The sequence below is a fragment of the Hydra vulgaris genome, chromosome 09 (assembly GCF_038396675.1).
Source record: "Hydra vulgaris chromosome 09, alternate assembly HydraT2T_AEP".
In the NCBI taxonomy this organism is placed as follows: Eukaryota; Metazoa; Cnidaria; class Hydrozoa; order Anthoathecata; family Hydridae; genus Hydra; species Hydra vulgaris.
In genome coordinates, this window is record NC_088928.1 from 29633400 (window position 1) to 29652500 (window position 19101).

The 19101-nt window shown below is 27.6% G+C and overlaps 1 protein-coding gene and 1 long non-coding RNA gene across 4 annotated transcripts in view; both read left to right on the top strand.

Annotated features, from left to right (window-relative positions):
• Positions 1-17057, top strand: part of LOC100202254 (transcription factor 12) — a 42118-nt gene extending 25061 nt beyond the window's left edge. For all 3 annotated transcript variants that reach the window (XM_065805260.1, XM_065805261.1, XM_065805262.1), the window contains 11 exons: positions 10933-11029; positions 11117-11208; positions 11317-11449; positions 11524-11597; positions 11753-11902; positions 11985-12174; positions 15757-15910; positions 15992-16079; positions 16285-16342; positions 16435-16575; positions 16655-17057. In XM_065805260.1, coding sequence (XP_065661332.1) covers positions 10933-11029; positions 11117-11208; positions 11317-11449; positions 11524-11597; positions 11753-11902; positions 11985-12174; positions 15757-15910; positions 15992-16079; positions 16285-16342; positions 16435-16575; positions 16655-16719 — 1242 coding nt within the window. In that variant the 3' untranslated portion in view covers positions 16720-17057. The remainder of the gene's footprint in view (positions 1-10932; positions 11030-11116; positions 11209-11316; positions 11450-11523; positions 11598-11752; positions 11903-11984; positions 12175-15756; positions 15911-15991; positions 16080-16284; positions 16343-16434; positions 16576-16654) is intronic.
• A 733-nt stretch (positions 17058-17790) lies between these two features.
• Positions 17791-19101, top strand: part of LOC136085071 (uncharacterized) — a 15379-nt gene continuing 14068 nt past the window's right edge. Inside the window, exon 1 of the long non-coding RNA XR_010641049.1 lies at positions 17791-18173. This is a non-coding gene — a long non-coding RNA (uncharacterized LOC136085071). The remainder of the gene's footprint in view (positions 18174-19101) is intronic.

The following is a 19101-nucleotide window of genomic DNA, read 5'->3' on the forward strand; positions in this document are numbered from 1 at the left end:
AGTATTCTTTTGTATTCCTTCGTATTCTTTTAGTATTTTTTAGTATTATTTTGTTTTAAATTAAAGTGTAATTTTTTTCTCGTCTTATACAGGAACTTTTGCTGTTTATATTTTTGTTCGGGAACTTTTTCCGCACCCTGTATATATATTTGCAATATAAGTTTTTAATCTTTTTCAGTCATTACCCATACAAAAAAAATACATAAAAATTGAGAAATTAGTTTAAATTAAGACAAATAAATTCCGAATTTTTTTGGATTTTTTTTTGCTAAATGTTTTCCGGATTTTTTAAATAGATTAGCTCTTGATTGAACGGAAACAGCTGCTCAGTTTGATGATATCAGTGATTTTTTATTTTTTACTTAACTTAAAAATTAAGCAATTGTTTTTCACTAATTTCTGAGAATGTGGCGCCTGAAATACAATTGTAACTTAATGCAATCTGGGTCACTGAGAGCTTTCATGATGCCAGGGCATAGCAGCAATTAGACATTTCTATAAACATAGTAAATGATTGGGGTAAAAGTTTGACTAGGGCCAGGTTTGATAAAAAATAGCAAGTGTCGGATATGTGATAGACATGGTCTGCATAAACATTGATAAATCCTAAAGTATATTTTTTATTTGAAATTCATGTTATATTTTATATATATATGCATATATATTTACATATAAACATCATTATCAACATGATCGTCATCATCATTATTATCATAATCATCATTATCAAGCTTTAGCCTTACTCTTTTATATTGTTACACTAATTTAAAAATCTTTTACTTCTACCATTTCCTCCTGAAGCTGCTACCACTCTATATGCTGATACCCAAACCACTTTAATCTTCTCTGGCAAACGTTGTTCAATACAACGTTTTTTCTAGTCTCTGTCTGAGATTATGGCTCCTTTTCTTGTCTTTTTAGAGTCATACCACACATCCATCTGATCATCATCTTCTCTTTTGCAAATACTACACCATATAAATACTAAAGTTTATACAAGTATGTAAAGATATTTTATGCCAACATTTAAATAAGTAGCAAACATGTTTATATCCGTATATATATGTATGCATAAATGTGCCTCTTACCTAACCTGGATTCAAACAGGTATGGAAGTTTTTATTTCTTCTTTTTAAATCAAGTTTCATTCTACTCCACGTTTTTTACCTTCTTGTGCGGTTGCTATATCAAACTGTAATCATTTTTTTTTGTCTTTTTCACCAAATTATCTATTTAAGAACAAAAAATTTTTGTTACAAGAAGTTAACGTAAAAAGATCCTGTCTGATGTTAAGCTCTGTTATTCTCAGTTTACTAAATCTTGTATCTTATCTCAGATGTTAGGTTCTAGAGACTTTAGGAAAATCTTTAACAGTGTCATTAACTAAAATAAGTGTAACATTACATCTCTAATTCATGGGTTCATGGGTCTTATTACTTTCTCCCCAGAATAAGGCAGAGTTACTTGCAAAGAACTTTTCCTCTAATTTGACTCCTGAATCTATTGGCCATAGTCTTCCTGCCATTTCAATTAAACAGATTAATCTGCTGTTAGACATCTAAATTACTCCGGTTTTTAATGCTAAAATCAATACTTAATTGAAAAAACATCTCAATATTTGCTAAACTATTAAACTAAATAAAAATAACTGTAATAAAATAAGTAGTTCCAGTATTTAAAAACTCTAGAAAACACTCCTCTCCAACTCTCTAGAAAACACTCCTCTCCAACTCTCTCCTACGATTCTCTCTAGTGTTAGTTCCTTCATATAAAAGTTTTAAGATTACTAAATCATTTCTTTCTAACCGCAGTATTCAAGTCATTCTCGAAAGCCTACACTCATTTTCATTTCCAGTAACTTTAGGAATACTGCCAGGTTCAATCTTTGCTCGTGTTGTTTCTTACCTACAATAAAAATCTTCCTAAGAATAAAAATCAATCTTACACCTAAGGCTCTATTTGCTGACAACTCAACACTATATACACTTGTTTTGATAAAAAGTCTTTACTTTTTGATCACTTAGAACAAATAACCGTTCTTTAATCTGATTTCTCTTCTGTAACATGCAGTGGCTTGTAGATTTTAAATGCTGCCCCCCGGTTTCTACGGGCCTGGGAAGTACTCTCTTTTTGCCATTTTAATAGTTTGATGGAGTCTTTAAGTTCTTTGAAGACTTCTTCAAACAACTAAGGTATCGAAATATCTTCCATAAAGTTGTCTTAGATGACATCATCAGCATAAAATTGCATCATTTCACGAGCTTTTATAATTTGAAAAGTTCTTGATTTTTTTACTTAGATGAGTGAAAATCTTAAAGACACATTCTTCTCAATTTCACATCTAGAATTTGTTGAGTAAAATGATCATCTGTAACATTATTCAGGAACAAAAGCTGCAATATTAGGTTCATAGTAATACCGTTTTGCCGTCATCAATTGCTTTGTTTCAAACCTAAGAAAACTCGCAATGGCATTCATTGTGGGTTCAGATAAAATATTAACCCGTGAGGGGCGGACGCAACCAAAATTGTTTATTAGCAGCTGATAAATACGGAATTCGTTTCATTGATAGTGAAGTCAACTGGAACAAACGACTTACTGCGTCAACAACATAGTTTTATAGGAAATTCTGCTCAATTTTTGCAGAATTTTCAACTTAGGGGTCGTCCATAAATTACGTCACGCTTTGGGGGGGGGGGGGACTTTAGGCGATTTAATACGAGGGGGAGAGGCTCTCGATTTTGTGACGCAACTTTTTTTTTTTGTTTTTTTTGTTTTAGTTTAAAATCTAGAAAAGACTTTCTTTTAATTAAAAGAATCTGACCACGCCAAAACCCTCAGTTGATGTGTCTACATGTTGGTTGTAAAAAACGCGTAAATCTTTAGCCGTTAGCGGAGTAGTTACAGCTTGTTAACGGACTGTTACGGCTGTAACATTCTATGCCCGGCTGTTTCACTCGATATAAAAACGAACCTGAGTTTATCAGAAAAAAAGCATTTCCGCATAAAAAGTATAAAAATTCACTAACTTTAAAATAGTAGAATTTTTTTCTATAAACGCTTTCATCTTTAAATAACAAAAATATAAAAGATCTATCTTTCCTTGTTAAATAAATAATTACATTAAACGGAATAAAAATAAATAATGTTAAAATATTGCCAATGATTTGTGATCACATTTCTGTTTTTTGCGATATTTACGAGAAACCTGGCTTGGGACAATTAAAATGGTCTGACATAGCTACATGCTTAATGGTTGAAATTTGGAATACTTATCAATGAATTTCTGTTCTACCTGATTTTTGGTGCTCTTTGCTTGTTTTTTTGAAGAAAAGTTAGTTTTTTATGCATTTCTATTTATAAATCTACTTATTAAATCAAAATCGTAATTTTTATGCAAAGGGCACCAAATTATCGAAATTGCAATACATATGAAAATCAAAAAATTATTTTCTGTATCTCTAGCTATGTCAGACCATATGTCTTCAAACTTGGCTGGTTTACAACATTTTTCTATTTTTATGCGTAAATCTTTGTTTACATTTTAAAACAGTCACGTGACCTTTAATATTTTACAACTGACAAATATTGCCTGTTTCACTTAAAAATTAGGTTCAAATGAATTTCTTTTTAAGTTAAAGTGGTCTTACAATGTGTATAAATATACACATTGTAAGACCACTAAATAACCTTTGTGCACTTACTAGAAAAGAAAGCAAATATCGATACCGAGAGGCGAACTTCGGTTTACTAGCCCGAGGCGGAATCCACTAGACCGCACTAACTAGTGTTCGGCACAAATTCAAATAGTTTGATCAAATATGCGTCAAATGTTTGAAATCGCCAAATTCAAATCTTCCTATTTTGAATTTAGATCAAATTCAAATCATTCCAAGATTTGATGTATATTTGAACGTTATTTAACTTATTTCATTTATTAATTTTAGTTATCTGAATCTATAAATTTTATTCATATTGCAGCATTTGTTACTATTTCTCACACATTACAGCTTCTTTTATTCTTTTTAATCCAACCAAGACTTCAAGCACTGGCAAGCTTGAATGGTATCTGCAGAGAGAAGATTTCTTTTGTCAGTAATAAGATTTTTTCCTAATGAGAAGAGCCTTTCTGATGATACAGATGTAACAGGAATGGCCAGGTAATCTCTGGCCATTCTGGATAGGTTTGGATATTTGTCAGATCGAGATTTCCACCAAAGTAATATGTTGCTATTATTGCCGCCATCTATCTTACTTGTATCATTACAATAGTTTTCAAACTCATTACATGGGTTTGATGAAACACGCGATTTGAACGGGGTATATTTTGAAACGTTTTGAATGCTTGTAGCAGTTGTACCATTGCTTGGGGCATAATTGATTTGATATTCACAATTGACTGTGTCCATAATCTTTGTATACGACTCGCTGTTTGCGCCCTTATCATTTTTGTAATATTCAATACCAAATCTTGGGTCCAGGACAGTGCAGATAGTAAAGCAGTCGCTAGTCAAATTATAATATTTTGAAATTTTTGCGAGCGCTGCAACTGTAGAGCGGTGTAGATTATCTTCAGGGTTGGTTTTTGTGGTCATCCATTCAGTAATGTGATCCAAAAGAATATTGAAGAGAGGAACCACCAAAGACAATGTGGAATATGAATCACCACTAATGAGCTGGGTAAATTCCTTGAATGGTTCAAGATACAAAACAATTGTTTCAAACCTGTTCCAAACATCTGCTGAAATTGATAGACAACAGTCTGGATTGTTTGCAGTTGAGTCAAAATCGCAAAAATACGCAATGAAACCAACTTTTAATTCCATTGCTTGTTTAAGCATATCAGCTGTTGAGTTCCATCTTGTAGGGACATCAAGTATTGGTTTTAAGGTGCAATTTGATTGCTGGAAACCTTTGAACCTAGAATATGATTGAGGACTGGATCGGATTTTTTTAATTCCTGTTCTAAGTTTTACAAGATCATCTTTCAAAACATCCAAACCTGCTTGCGCGCCCAAATTCAGCACATGAGCAAAACACCGGATATGCTCAAAGGTGGTTTTAATTTCGTACTTGGAATTTAAAATATCCATAAATGAATTATTATTGGAAGCATTATCTAAGGTAATGCCCATTCCTTTGCTTGTAAGACCGAATTCAATCAAAACTGACAAGAATGCATTAGATAAATTTGAACCTGAATGGGAATCAGGCAAGGATTTGAAATCAAGAGTTTTGGCATGTAGGTTCCAGTCTTTGTCAATGTAATGAGCCGTTATGCCCATAAAAGCAATGTTGTTGGGTGATGTCCAGCAGTCAGTGGTGAATGAAACCTTTGAGTCAAGATTCAAAAAAAGGGTCTTTAGCAATTGTTTTTTGGTGTTGTAAGTGTCCATTATCTGGCGTTTTAATTGGCGCGCACTCATGATTGACAAATTTGGTTTCAGTAGAGTGAGTAGTTTACGAAAGTGGCTGGACTCTACCTCATTAAATGATTGATCATTCTTGACAATCCAGCTAACTAAGTATTCATTGAATAGATCTGGAGAATAAACGATTGGTGTCATTATCATGTCATCTAAACGTCGTTGCTTTGGTTCTCTGTCCCCAAGTAATTTGCTTTTGTGTTGAGAATTTAAATGGTTCATTAGATTTGTTGTCCCACCTTTATTGTAAGCATACTTGTTCTTGTGCTTTGGACAATGCTGGCATATGGCCTTGGTTTTGTCATGCTCATCAACTGTGAAATGATCCCATACAATTGATTGTGAACGTTTGGTGGTTTTTGTAACAGAAAAAGATTCGGGTTCTGGATTATCCGACATAATTAGGAATGTAATATATATTTCTGAAATAGATACATTTCAAGGTTGTTTACAAATAGTAAATATGCTAATATTAAGTAAACACCTAATGAAAATGATTAAAATAATAATGGTTTAAATAATAAAAATAATATTAATAATAATGATAACAATAATAATAATTATATATAAGTCACTTGTCTTTATAAATACAATAGCTACATAAACAAAGTTAGACAGTTACAAACAGTTAAAACTGATAAAACGTAAAAGTAAACAATGACATATAGCAACTATTATAATGAAAAATAATTAATGAAAATAAGAATAACGAATATTAAAATAAATTTGAATTTGAATACACGACGGAAAATACAAACAATAGACAAACATACAAGACAATATACAAAAACGCACAGAAAATTAATAAAATTAAAAAAAAAAATTCTTTGCTTTCAAGCAAGCCATTATTATATTTTTTTATTATTTTCTTTTTTCGAATGATTGTTTCTTTCAATGAATGTTTTTCGATTCGTTATTGTTTTACTTTTTCCATTTTTATTGTGGTTAAATTGTATTTGCAATTTTTTCTTTTGATTTCTACATATATTTTTTTCTACGTTTTTTCTTTGTACTTTGTTTACATTTCTTTTCTTTTTTTCTTTCTCTATGCTCTTTACTTTCTCTTTAATATTAACAAACTTTAATTAAAAACTCTTTTTTTTTTTTTTTTTTTTTCCGTTCTTGAAAGGCGACCGCCATTCCGGAAACCACTGCAAAGACCCCGGAATAAAGTGATATATATGTTTGCGGGCCTGTAAAATTTGGCGTTTTTTTTTCAAACGCAAAAATTGAGAACAAAGTGAATATTTGAAAATCAAATCCAAATCCTCCAGATATTTGTCAAATCAAATTCAAATCTATCCCCTCAAAGAACAGTTCAAATTCAAATCTTTAAAGGTTTGACGTATATTTGATTTTGCCGAACACTAGCACTAACGTTAGAAGTTATAAAAAAATTATCTTTAAAAATAACATTTTTGCATCTATAATATATTGTGTTATTATGTATTATATTTAATAATAAATATCTAAAATATACTTTTTCAATTTTTTTTTGTGGATAAAAAGTGACAACAAATTTAGCCAAGCTTTTCATTTGGCGCATTTTATCATAAATTGAAGAAAATTTTAATCATTCATTTAATGTCATATGGTAAAACATTTTATTGGTGTTTATGTTCTTTTTAAAGAACAAAATTATCTTTATTATTTAAGAAGTTTAAAAAGTTTTAGTAACACCTATTAAGCGATTATTTGAAAAAAAAAAAAAAAACAAGAAACCGTAAAGCTCACTTTGAAACAGCCGTGTATGAGCAGTGCACATTCTGCGCTTTGACTTTATATGGTAAGAATTTTATTTAGTTAGTGCAAAAAAGTGTGCAGCAACAAAAAAATAACTTTTGTGCACTTACTAGAAAAGAAAGCAAATATCGATACCGAAGGCGAACTTCGGTTTACTAGCCCGAGGCGGAATCCACTAGACCGCGCTAACGTTAGAAGTTATAAAAAAATTATCTTTAAAAATAACATTTTTGCATCTATAATATATTGTATTATTATGTATTATATATTATATATATAATAATTTGCATTTATTATCTATCGGAAGAATAGGTTTTTGATAATTGGTATCATGTTTAGGATAGCGATGTTAATTTATACAATTTTACACGGAACTAATGGGATGAAAAAAAAAACATTAAACAGACTGAAAAGTACTAATTAATTAACTCAAAGAAGCTCAGAAAATTATAGATATTATTATATTATGTCTTATCTCTCGTAAAATTCCTTTTTTTAAAAACAAAAGCATTGAATTTCACGAGTTTAAAAAATCAATATTGTGATATCTAACAGATTTGTCGAATTATAAGTTTTTTTTGTTTTTAAGGTTTTGAAAAGTTTATGCGTTAGTGAGTTTGATTTTAAATAAAATAATGCGTACGAGGGCGAGGGAAAGCGGTTGATAGGGGTTACTAGGAATAAACAATAGATTAAAAACAATAAAAATAATAATAATTTTTATAATTTTAGCACTTCTATAATTATTTTTTTTTGTCTTTCGATTTATGGCGTCGTATTAACTTGGTGCCCTGGGTACATATGCTTCTTTTGCGCCTTCTCTGACGTCCTAGGGTGCAATTAATTTAAAATTTTACTAAAACCAATATTGTTACATTTTTAATAAAAAAAATTTTATCGTGAATTTCTAGAAGTAAGAAAATGTTTTTTGTATAATAAAGTTCGTCAACAAAATGACATTTTTGTTTCAACAGCAGCGTAAATGTTAAAGAGTCGTAGTTTTGTAATCATTCAATTTATTATTTAACAATTTAATTTTTTGTCTATAATAAAAAATTTTTGTTAGTAACATATGCTAAAATGGTTAATCATCCTAATCTTCTAATTTTACAATGCTAATTCTATTATTGCTACTATTCTAATTCTAAAGTAAAAATTTTATAATTGAGTGCGTATTTGATTTTTGACATCAAACACAAAAAAAATTCTGTTTAACTCATAATATATAATTTTTTTATTTAAATTAATGTATTTAAAACCATAGCTTACTATGACATGATAAGACAACCGGTTGAAATCATGTTTAAATCTTTCAACGTGTTGATGTAATATTAAACGTGTACCAGTTTTTTAAAAAAAAAAAATTGGAAACTATTTTTTTACCTTTAAAGGTGTAAATAAATGTATAAATCAGATATTTTGATGACTGGCCACGTTTATTTTTTTTAATAATGGTTAAAAGAATTGTTTTATTTATAAATCAAGGTTAAGCATGTTAAGTATTAAGATTTTATATAAAGGCAAGTAACGATCACTAGGAGTTTCTAATGCGTCTTTGGTGGGTTGCCACAGTACTTGTCATTTAGTAACAGCTATCAAGAGTTCATTGTAAGCTAAAATGGGGAACTTAAGGCGAAATAATCTTAACTCCCTTCATTTTTTTTAAAGATAAATGTTTTACGTGCAATTTTTAAAAATGCTTATATTGTTCATGTTACGAGCTACCTATAAATAATAATTATTAAATTTCTGCTGTGTAATTAAAATCTATTTTTATCAAAACCGCAAAAAAATTAATAAAATGAAGAAAAAAATAATATTATAACTTATCACAGTTTTTACTAAATGAAACACATTTAGTGTCTTATGTACTGGCTTCGTAAACGAGTCGTTAATTTTAATCAATGACATTTCGACGCTAGCTGCGTCGTTGATTACCTTTAATGTGTTTTTTACTTGGATAGTTTTACATAAATCTGCTTTTTTTAGAATTGTAAATTTGTAAATCTAGATAACAAAGTTAGCGTTATTTTTCAAATCGAGATGTGTAGCATCAGCATTAAATGTTGGCTTTTTTGTTTTCTCGGCACTTTATAGTAAATACATTTTTATAAAACTATACGTGCCCTAGTACGTCCGTATCAAGACGTAATACAAGTGTTTTATTAGAAATTTACTTACTTCCCTAACTGTTTAAATTTGTTTAAAAAAGTTATGTTTAAAGCAACTTCATTTTTGTTCGCAACTTAGAAAAAGATGAAAACAATATTCTATGGCAATATTCTTAAGTTAAGAGAATATTAACATAGAAACGTAATTATTTTTCCTGAACGCACCAATATTTTATTGTAAAAGAGAAATCAACATTTAAAACTAAATAATTAAAGTTCAAAAAACTAATAAATGGAAAATGGTAATTTATAAAAAATTTTACTTTCAACGATGTTTTATAATATAGTTTAAAAATTTCTAATGAAATAATAAAGTTTTAAAATATATTTACTAATAAAAAGCATGAAGTATTTTTTTCTTAATTTTATGTTCATCCCATTTCACAAATGACGGGTACTATGGATAAAAATAACGAGTTTTTAAAAATATTTTTTAGCATTAAATTAATTTGTTTTTTATAATTTTATCCCAGATATTTTTATGAAAATGTGTTTTCATCTTCTCAATATTCTTATTAGCTATAATACAGAAATTTTTCAGGAGTTAAACGTTTATGAGTATTTTAAGAAAATCTTTTACATTTGCAAATTATATTTTCATTTTTAAAATTCTAAGATACCTACTCATATTTTCGGTTTATATAAAAAAAAAAAAAATTTAATTTAGTGATCTAGTTTTAGTTTAGATTAGTTTGAGTTTTTCCAATTTTTCCTTACGCTACAGAAAGTTATCAATTTTTATACTGAAAAAGAAATAAACGAATGCCGGAAATCGTTGGTTTTTCTCTAGTGTGTTTTAACTTATTTCTTTCATCATATAAAAGTTAAATCGTGACGATTACAATAAAGTTTTATTTTTGTTTTATCTGTAACACCTGCTTTTTTTTGTTTTTGTGTGCATTATTTTAGCTCACGTGTAGCGGCGATTCTTATTTAAAAATAATTTCCTTTAGTTATGCCTAAATACAAAATCCTTCTTTTGTTCTTGAAGAGTTCAAATGATTTAATAAAAGAAAGTTTATGGAGCTTTGTTGTCTACAAATAGATTCATTTTCCAGTGCGTTATTATCACGTTGGTAAAGTCGTAGAAACTCTTTTTTTTCTTTTGTGAAAAGATATTCTTGTTTAATCTTTTACTAAAGAAAGTTTTTATTTTTATCTTGTTTTAAGGCACCAAAAAAATTAAAAAGATAGAAAAATAACAAATTAGAATGTCGTTTGTAAATGGAAACCAGAAGCTTAACCATTTTTCAAATTCTTATTTTGTAAGTTTAATACGTGATGTCATATTGGTCTTTTAAAAACTTGTGGTTAATTTTATTGTAATTATACTTTCTTCATAAATAAAATCATTTTAATATGCACGCGACTAACATTATTCATGACCACATTGAACGTGCAATGGATTACTGGTCGACTATTTTTGTAAGATTGTAATACATTTATATTAGTTGCAGTGTGTACCATATACTAGATGGTGTATTGAGTATTTTTAACTAAAAGCTAAAAAAGACTGCTTTCTATTAATACCATCTAAACTAAAATATTTTGGCTTTATATTTCATAAATATTATTAAATGCTCTTATTTTAGGTTTATTCGCCAACTTCTGAAGATATTATACCCGGTGATCCATCGCTTCCTTATTCTTCACCTAAAGGTGGAATTTATGGCAATGACTATTATTTAGGTAATATATATGTTTTTTTTATATTTTATTCAAAGTTAGTTGCTATGGTATAACTCTATTGAAACTTGCAAATTCTGTTTTGATTAGAACATGGTTCGCCTGATCCTTGGGGTCATCATATGACAAGCGTCAGACCACATACCATGACAGGACCCTATTCAACGTTACCTCCAGAGTTTGTAAGTGTAATATTTATTATTTGATTGACTTAAAATATATGTAAACGATCTTTTATATAAGTATATTTTTTGTATAATATATCGCATGTTTGCTGTTTTTTAAATTAGTACTCAACAATGGAACTTAGTGATTCTCGTCTTCCTCCGTCGCTACCTCCAATGTCTTCATTTAGACAGCACGGTTCATCTTCTTTAAATACATCCTCGAGCCAATTTGTTGCAACATCAAGCTATAACGACAGTAAGAATTAAATTGTTACATAATGATCACGTACTAATGTAAAAAAATTTATTCTGAAAAAAAAATTATTTCAGCACTTCCTCGTGGAAATGAATCCACTCATTGTACTTCTCAACCTGGCGAATCGCTCGGTAAAGCGCTTGCTTCGGTAAGCTTTTAAGTTTTGATGCTTGCTAATCTGAATATTGCATTTACGGCAATTTTGATTCCGAATATTACATAGTACATTCTGCAGGTAGTATTACTAATATTATCGCCGTATTTTCTGACGAAGGTTTGCGATTTCTTTGATGTGTTTTATAGATGTATTCAAATGAAACGAACTCCACAGCAAGCTTTCCTTCGAACCCTTCTTCTCCTGTAGCCTCTCCACCTCCTCTCATAAGTAATCGTACTAATGCCCCTTTGTCAACAAATACCAATCCTGCATCATTTGACAATATACAGCAAATGGTAATTATTTTCTATTTAATTATGTGGTTATAGTTTACATTATTTATTAAAGGTAATACGGTGCTTGACTTATTCATTTAAGAATCGGATGCAAGAAACTTTGGATGACGCAATATGGGTATTAAAAAATCACGCAGAAAGCTCTTTGACGCGTCCATACATTCACACTCGTTATCCTCCTACTCTTACGGACCAATTGCAAAATGCACCAATCGATTCACCAATTGATAATAGTATTAATTCACACATATCCACTCCTCAAAATTTGCTAGGTAAAATATTATCTATTTTAACAAAAAAATGCGTGTTTTGTTGCTACCTGACCGGCTAATAACACGAAACTGGACACCTTATAAATAATCTATTTTATAATTTTATTGTATAAACCATACATGAAGATTTTTAATTCCAGAATATTTTAGTGAATAAAAATTTCACCTAATTACCTTAAAAAAAATTTTCCTCAAATTTAATTATCAAATAAAATCATAAAAAACCACGTGTTGATTTCAAAAAGTAAACCAGAAGATACAATAAAAGAAAAAAAAGAACAAAAAATGTCGTTGATTATTTTCAGTTGAATATATTTGTATATACAGTTGAACTGTTGTAATTCGAACTCTTACAATTTGAAATACTATTTAAATTAGACAATTCTTCGGTCATTTTAGGGTTTAATATTTAGGATTGAGCTCCTATAATTCGAAAACTCTTGATGTTCAAACACATTTTGAGATCCCTTGAGGTTTTAAGTTATTGAAACCTCAAAGGATTGAGTTCTATATATATATATATATATATATATATATATATATATATATATATATATATATATAAACTAATCTTGCATTTGTTCTCGCACGGTTGCGTTGATAAAAAGCTTAAGTTGTTTGTTTTAGTAGCAGTTTTAAATGATTTTTTATTTTTAACTTTCTAATCAAATTAGTTAAAAATATATAAATTTGTTGAACAAAACTAGGGATGTACCGGAATTCCGTTCCGGCCGTAATTTGTGACTTAGGTTATTCCGGTTCCGGCGGGAATCACAAAATTTCAGGCCGGAATGCCAGAATTTATTTTTTACCTTTTTTTTTTTTTTTTGACATGTTACACAGACTGTAAATTAAAATCAAAAAATCATTGTCCTACAGAGCAATGAAGAACTATAGGTAAACTTAGGTAAAAAATACGCAATTCTTAACAAACACAATGTGATATTATTTCAGTAATCAATTATGTAAGGATTTCTAGAAGATAAGGAATATTGTGGTGCAAAAAGAGTTGCTATCCAATTTTGCGCAACAAACTAGCTCTTTTTTCAAAAAAATGTTACCTGCCTTTGAGAATAATCTCATTTTTAAATTTTAAATAATTAAAAAGTTTAGCATGTCTAATACAGTAAATATTTCAATTTTAACCTAAATGGAAAAATAGAAAACAAAGAAATAATTTTGAATATAAATATTATGCAGGTTAAAACTTTCAATAAATAGCATTATAAGAAGCAAATAAAAACAACATTAGATTTAAATGAAACAAGAATGAAATTAATGAAATAGGTTATATATACATTAATTAAAGGTTATATATATTAATAATTGAAATTAATGAAATAGGTTATATATACATTAATTAAAGGTTATATATATTAATAATTGAAATTAATGAAATAGGTTAAATGTATATTATGTAGCCACGATGTTGAGGTGCAGGCTTTCACTTTCAAATCTTGAAAGTAAAAAATTACATAAATATAATTCTCGTTCCGGCCCTAAACTAAACAAAAAAACCTAAAAACAGTTTTTTGTTTTGTTTGTATGGTCATAGATATAGTGATATTGATTCTTATCATCGCGAATATATTATAAAAATGTAGGCGCTTAACAATTCAATAGTTTTCAAAATATTCTTTAGTTTTTGTTTCAAAGTATTCTTTCGTTTTTATGATCAGGAAAAAAATATACTTTTCTACTAATATTTTTTAATTTTATACTTTTCAATTCATTTTCTAATTTTTAATTTTATAGCGCTGAAAAGAATGCGAAACAATAAAAAACAAATACGATCAATAACAGGAAGTTTAAAAGTGCTTTGTTTTTTCCAACTAAAATAGTTCTTTTTTTCATCCTTTAAACTTTGGAATGGTTCAGGGAATTAAAAAAAAATTTTTGTCATAATATTTTAGTTTTTATCACACATATTGTAAATAAATGCAATGTAAAGTAAAAAAATGCCTTTATTTCGAAATCAATTTTTTTTTTTTTTTTTTTGCTTATTTTGCAACAAAAAATTCCATTTACAAAAAGCAGTGAAATATGATTTTCATAAGTGTTTAAAATGTGCAGTAAAATCTCAACTACAAAATCTCTAGTTCGTTGTCATTTAAACGTGTTACAGTTTAAGAAAAATTCTAAATATTTAAAGAATAGCCATTTGAAAGTATTTATAATCATTTTATGGTCCTGAACAAATTGCAAAACTTTTTTTTATCTTTAAAAAAATCACAATTTAATATGCTATAAACTGTGTTTTACTGATGTGTATAAAAATAGTGTATCAAATTTTATTGGTTTAATAAGGTAGACCTTATGATGATCATATTATCTCTCCCTATATATAAGGTAAACCTTATGATGATCTTATAAATTATCTCTATATGTAAAGCTTATATATAACTCTTTTTTTTTTTAAAAAAATGGGAAAGTATCAAGTAGGTTCCGATTCATTCAAATTATGAAAAATCATTTCAGGTTGCTACATTCCAGGTCTAGTAACCTTTTGTTAATTTGAAATCTAGCTGTTTGGTTGAAATGTGAGAAAAATTTTGACTATATTTTGTTTCTAGTTAAAACGCTAGTTTAAAGTGATTTTATCAGCAACTTGCAAAAAATTAAAGAATTGAAAACCATTGAAGATGATATAATAAAAAATGTAAAATTAAAAGATGTGGCATGTGGTTGTCATCCTAATTGAAAAAAGACAGAAAAGCTTATTGCGTTGCTGTAATATTTTTATACTTTCGAAATAAAAATTTTATCTTAAGATTAATGTTAAATTTTGTTTCGATCGAAAACTGCTCTCTCACCGTAGCACTAGATATATAGCACCATTATATTAAGAATTACATTACATATTAAAATTATTAATATATTCTATTTGTAAAAAAGAATCTTTTGCTTAGCTTTTACAGTTGAAAGTAAAAAGATAATCAATATGACACAATTGTAGTGTACTTCATTGATAATGTTCTGGTTTTTTTAAATTAATTGCTCGAAACATATACTTTAAACATTTTAATAAGTTCAAAAAATTAATTTTTTTGCTCATTGGGTGATCTATATATATATATATATATATATATATATATATATATATATATATATATATATATATATATATATATATATATATATATATATATATATATATATATCTGTGTGTGTGTGTATATGTGTGTGTGTATATATATATGTATATATATGTGTGTGTGTGTATATATATATATATATATATATATATATATATATATATATATATATATATATATATATATATATATATATATATATATATATATATATATATATATATATATATAGAATTAGGAAAAAAGAAAAACAAAGGTGAAAGTAAAGCTAAAAAATGACATAAGTTAGATGACTCTGATATTATTGAAATGAGTGGTGATGACGATTATATATATATATTAGATATATATATATATATATATATATATATATATATATATCTGTGTGTGTGTGTGTATATGTGTGTGTGTATATATATATGTATATATATGTGTGTGTGTGTATATATATATATATATATATATATATATATATATATATATATAGAATTAGGAAAAAAGAAAAACAAAGGTGAAAGTAAAGCTAAAAAACGACATAAGTTAGATGACTCTGATATTATTGAAATGAGTGGTGATGACGATTCAGAGCCTAAATACCTTCGAGAATCTGAGAGAAGACACGCTAATAATGCCAGGGAAAGGTATTTTTAAATTATTTTATACGTAAAATGTTTTTCAAGTTTATTATCAGTATTTTAAACTAACTTTTAAATTTATTCTAGAGTACGTGTTCGTGATATTAATGAAGCTTTTAAAGAGCTTGGGCGCATGTGCTCTCTACATTTAAAAAATGAAAATCCACAAACTAAGGTTGTTGTTATAGTTGTTTTAAAATTTTAAATGTTCGAATTGCTATTAAAATCAATAAAACGAATAATTCATTAAATAATAAAATTAATTTTTTTTTTTACTGTTTCTATCGTGAATTTACTGTTGTTGTTTCAGGTTTACAAATTTTTGTTATTTTGAATGTAAGCAGCATTTGTAAGTCATTAACAATAAAGTTCGTTTTTAGTTAACTGTCTTGCATCAAGCCGTTACCATTATAAATTCACTCGAGTCTCAAGTACGAGGTATTTTAATGATATTGAATGTGTTTATTTGTGCAAATATATCAATGTGGAGTATTTAAAATAATACTTGTTTTTGTAATTTAAATTTTAAGAGCGTAATCTAAATCCTAAAGCTGCTTGCTTAAAAAGACGCGGCGATGAGGAAAAACTAGGCGACGATGTAAGTGATAAACGGATATCTCTGGGTGGTTTGATCGATAAAAGAAACCAGAGAAGGCCGCAACAATCTATAAGTAAGTGTATGTAAATATGTTTTTATGGCTTATTGTATTGTGCATTAGTTTTAAGGATTTTTTTTTTCTTATTTATTAGATTATCAACAGAGTCCACTAGATGGCAGCGGCATGATGCAAGACACTGGTATTTTTAGTCATTAAGTTCAATGCGGGGAATGATTTGTAAATGTTGACACTGAATTGTTTCTAGATGGTCAATTGCCTTGGCCTTGGAAAGAAGTGTATATACTGATCTCGACCGACAATCATACGATTACTTCTTAAACGGTTCCTGCACTTTTTGTTTTTGTTTTTGCAGGTTAAAAAACATTTAAACAAAATGAAGTTATCACCGTTAGCAGTTTCGATTGATGTTCTTTTTTTTTTTACAAAATTTTAATTTGTATATTTTATGAATGATATTTACTCATGTCGGTTTTTTTCCGACAATATTATCTTTAGTCATAGTAATGGTATTTAAAATATTTACAGGAGTTAAATCATGGTATTTGTAAATGTTGTCAAAAACACAATCGAATGATAAGCGACGATACAACTGCATCATTAAGTTCCTACTTTGGTGTATAAAGTCTTCAAGAAATTTTTTTTTAATGCATCAAATTTATACCTAAAATCGAAACACCTAGTGTCATAAAAGTTTTTAGAACTAAATGTTGCCGTAAAAATGACGTTGTCCTCATTAAAATGTTTTACTTTTGCGTGATATATATTTGACATTGCTATTAACATATGCATAGGGTCAAACTCCCAGTTGCCGCCACCCCCATTTTTTGGCACTAAAAAACATGTAGGGCGAACGAAATTAACAAAATGTGCCAGAAATAGGTCTAAAATAAACTTCCGACTATATCTTTTCTTTTTTGCAATTAATATTTGACAAAAGTTTCAGTTTCCTTGAATGCTATTTTAGTTTAAGTCGGCAACTTGTTTATTTTTTTTAAATGGATTTTCTCAATTTCTAACCGTGGAAATTGAAGGTTTTCTTTTAATTTCCTAACGATATTTCCTCTATTGCAATTTTTTGGTTGTTGTTTCATCTTTTTTTTCTATATAAAAATAAACTTCTGCTCCTATGCTTAAGTATGAATAAAACACACTTTATTATAACAGAATATAGTCATATATGATTACACCCTGATAAAAATTTTTTCTCTTTTATAATCGTATTATATAATTGCAAAGAGAAAAAACTTTATTATATCAGGGCAAAGTCTTAAGTTTAGAAGTATATTTTTATACCGAAAAAAGTTGAAACAACAACCATAATCACCATAGACGAAATGTTGCAGTATCTAATGTATACTACTACATGTTGATCAATATTAGAAAAAGTAATTATAATACATATATTAATAGTTCAAAATAATGTCCACAAGTATTGCATATCACTTTAAAATAAGATAAAGTATAATGAATATGTCCAAACTTGGTATATTATACTGTATAATAAGATTCTTACATATGCGTAAATTATGCATTGTGTTATATTTCTGATTCAATGAAGTTTTATTGTGCCCATTGGTCAGAATCTTCAGTGACACCTAAGTTACACAAGATGGAAGACACTACTCTATTTTTGTAAAATGGGATGCTTGGTTAGTTGTATTTTATTTCCTTGTTAGACAAAACAATTAAAATGTATTCTTAAATCTCACCATCGTCATCCAAACAGAATTTTGAGACCAGTAATAAGAATAAGAAAAATATTAATTAAACTTTATTTAGCATAAAACTTTATTTATTATGAAATAGTTATGAAAGTTTAATATAAAAATATTTAAGTGGTAATTTTGTGAATTAAAAAGTAAAAGTAAAAAGTTTTTAAATATATATATATATTTATATATATATATATATATATATATATATATATTATATATATATATATATATATATATATATATATATATATATATATATACTATTCACATATATATATATATATATATATATAATATATATATATATATATATATATATATATATATATATGTGAATAGTTGTTGCCCTATAATTCTTAAGTTTAAACAGTTCTACAGAAAAAACTAATTATCTTTTTTATTATTATTTATTGATTTAATTAAGAGCAAAAATTTACTCTAAAAGTAGTAATTCAATCAAGTTTATATTATGTAAGGACTATTAAATTATGTAACATGAGTTTTTGCATTAAGGTTACTTGCTTAAAGACACTCATACCTATTGTTGCTATAAATCTTCATTGTTTATTTTAAACTAGTCATAGAAATAGTTTTAAAAATTCAGATAAATTCGAAATTAATTCTGATCGTATTATAAAAAAATGTCTGACAAAATTTTTCAAAGAAAGTAAAAAACTAAGCACCGCTTTATGGTTGATGCCCCTAAGCAGTTGCCTAGATTTGCCTTATGGCAAATGCGCCATATATATTTATATATATATTTATATATGTTATATATATTATATATATATACATATTATATATATATGCATATTATATATTTATATACATATATATATATATCTACATATTATATATATAT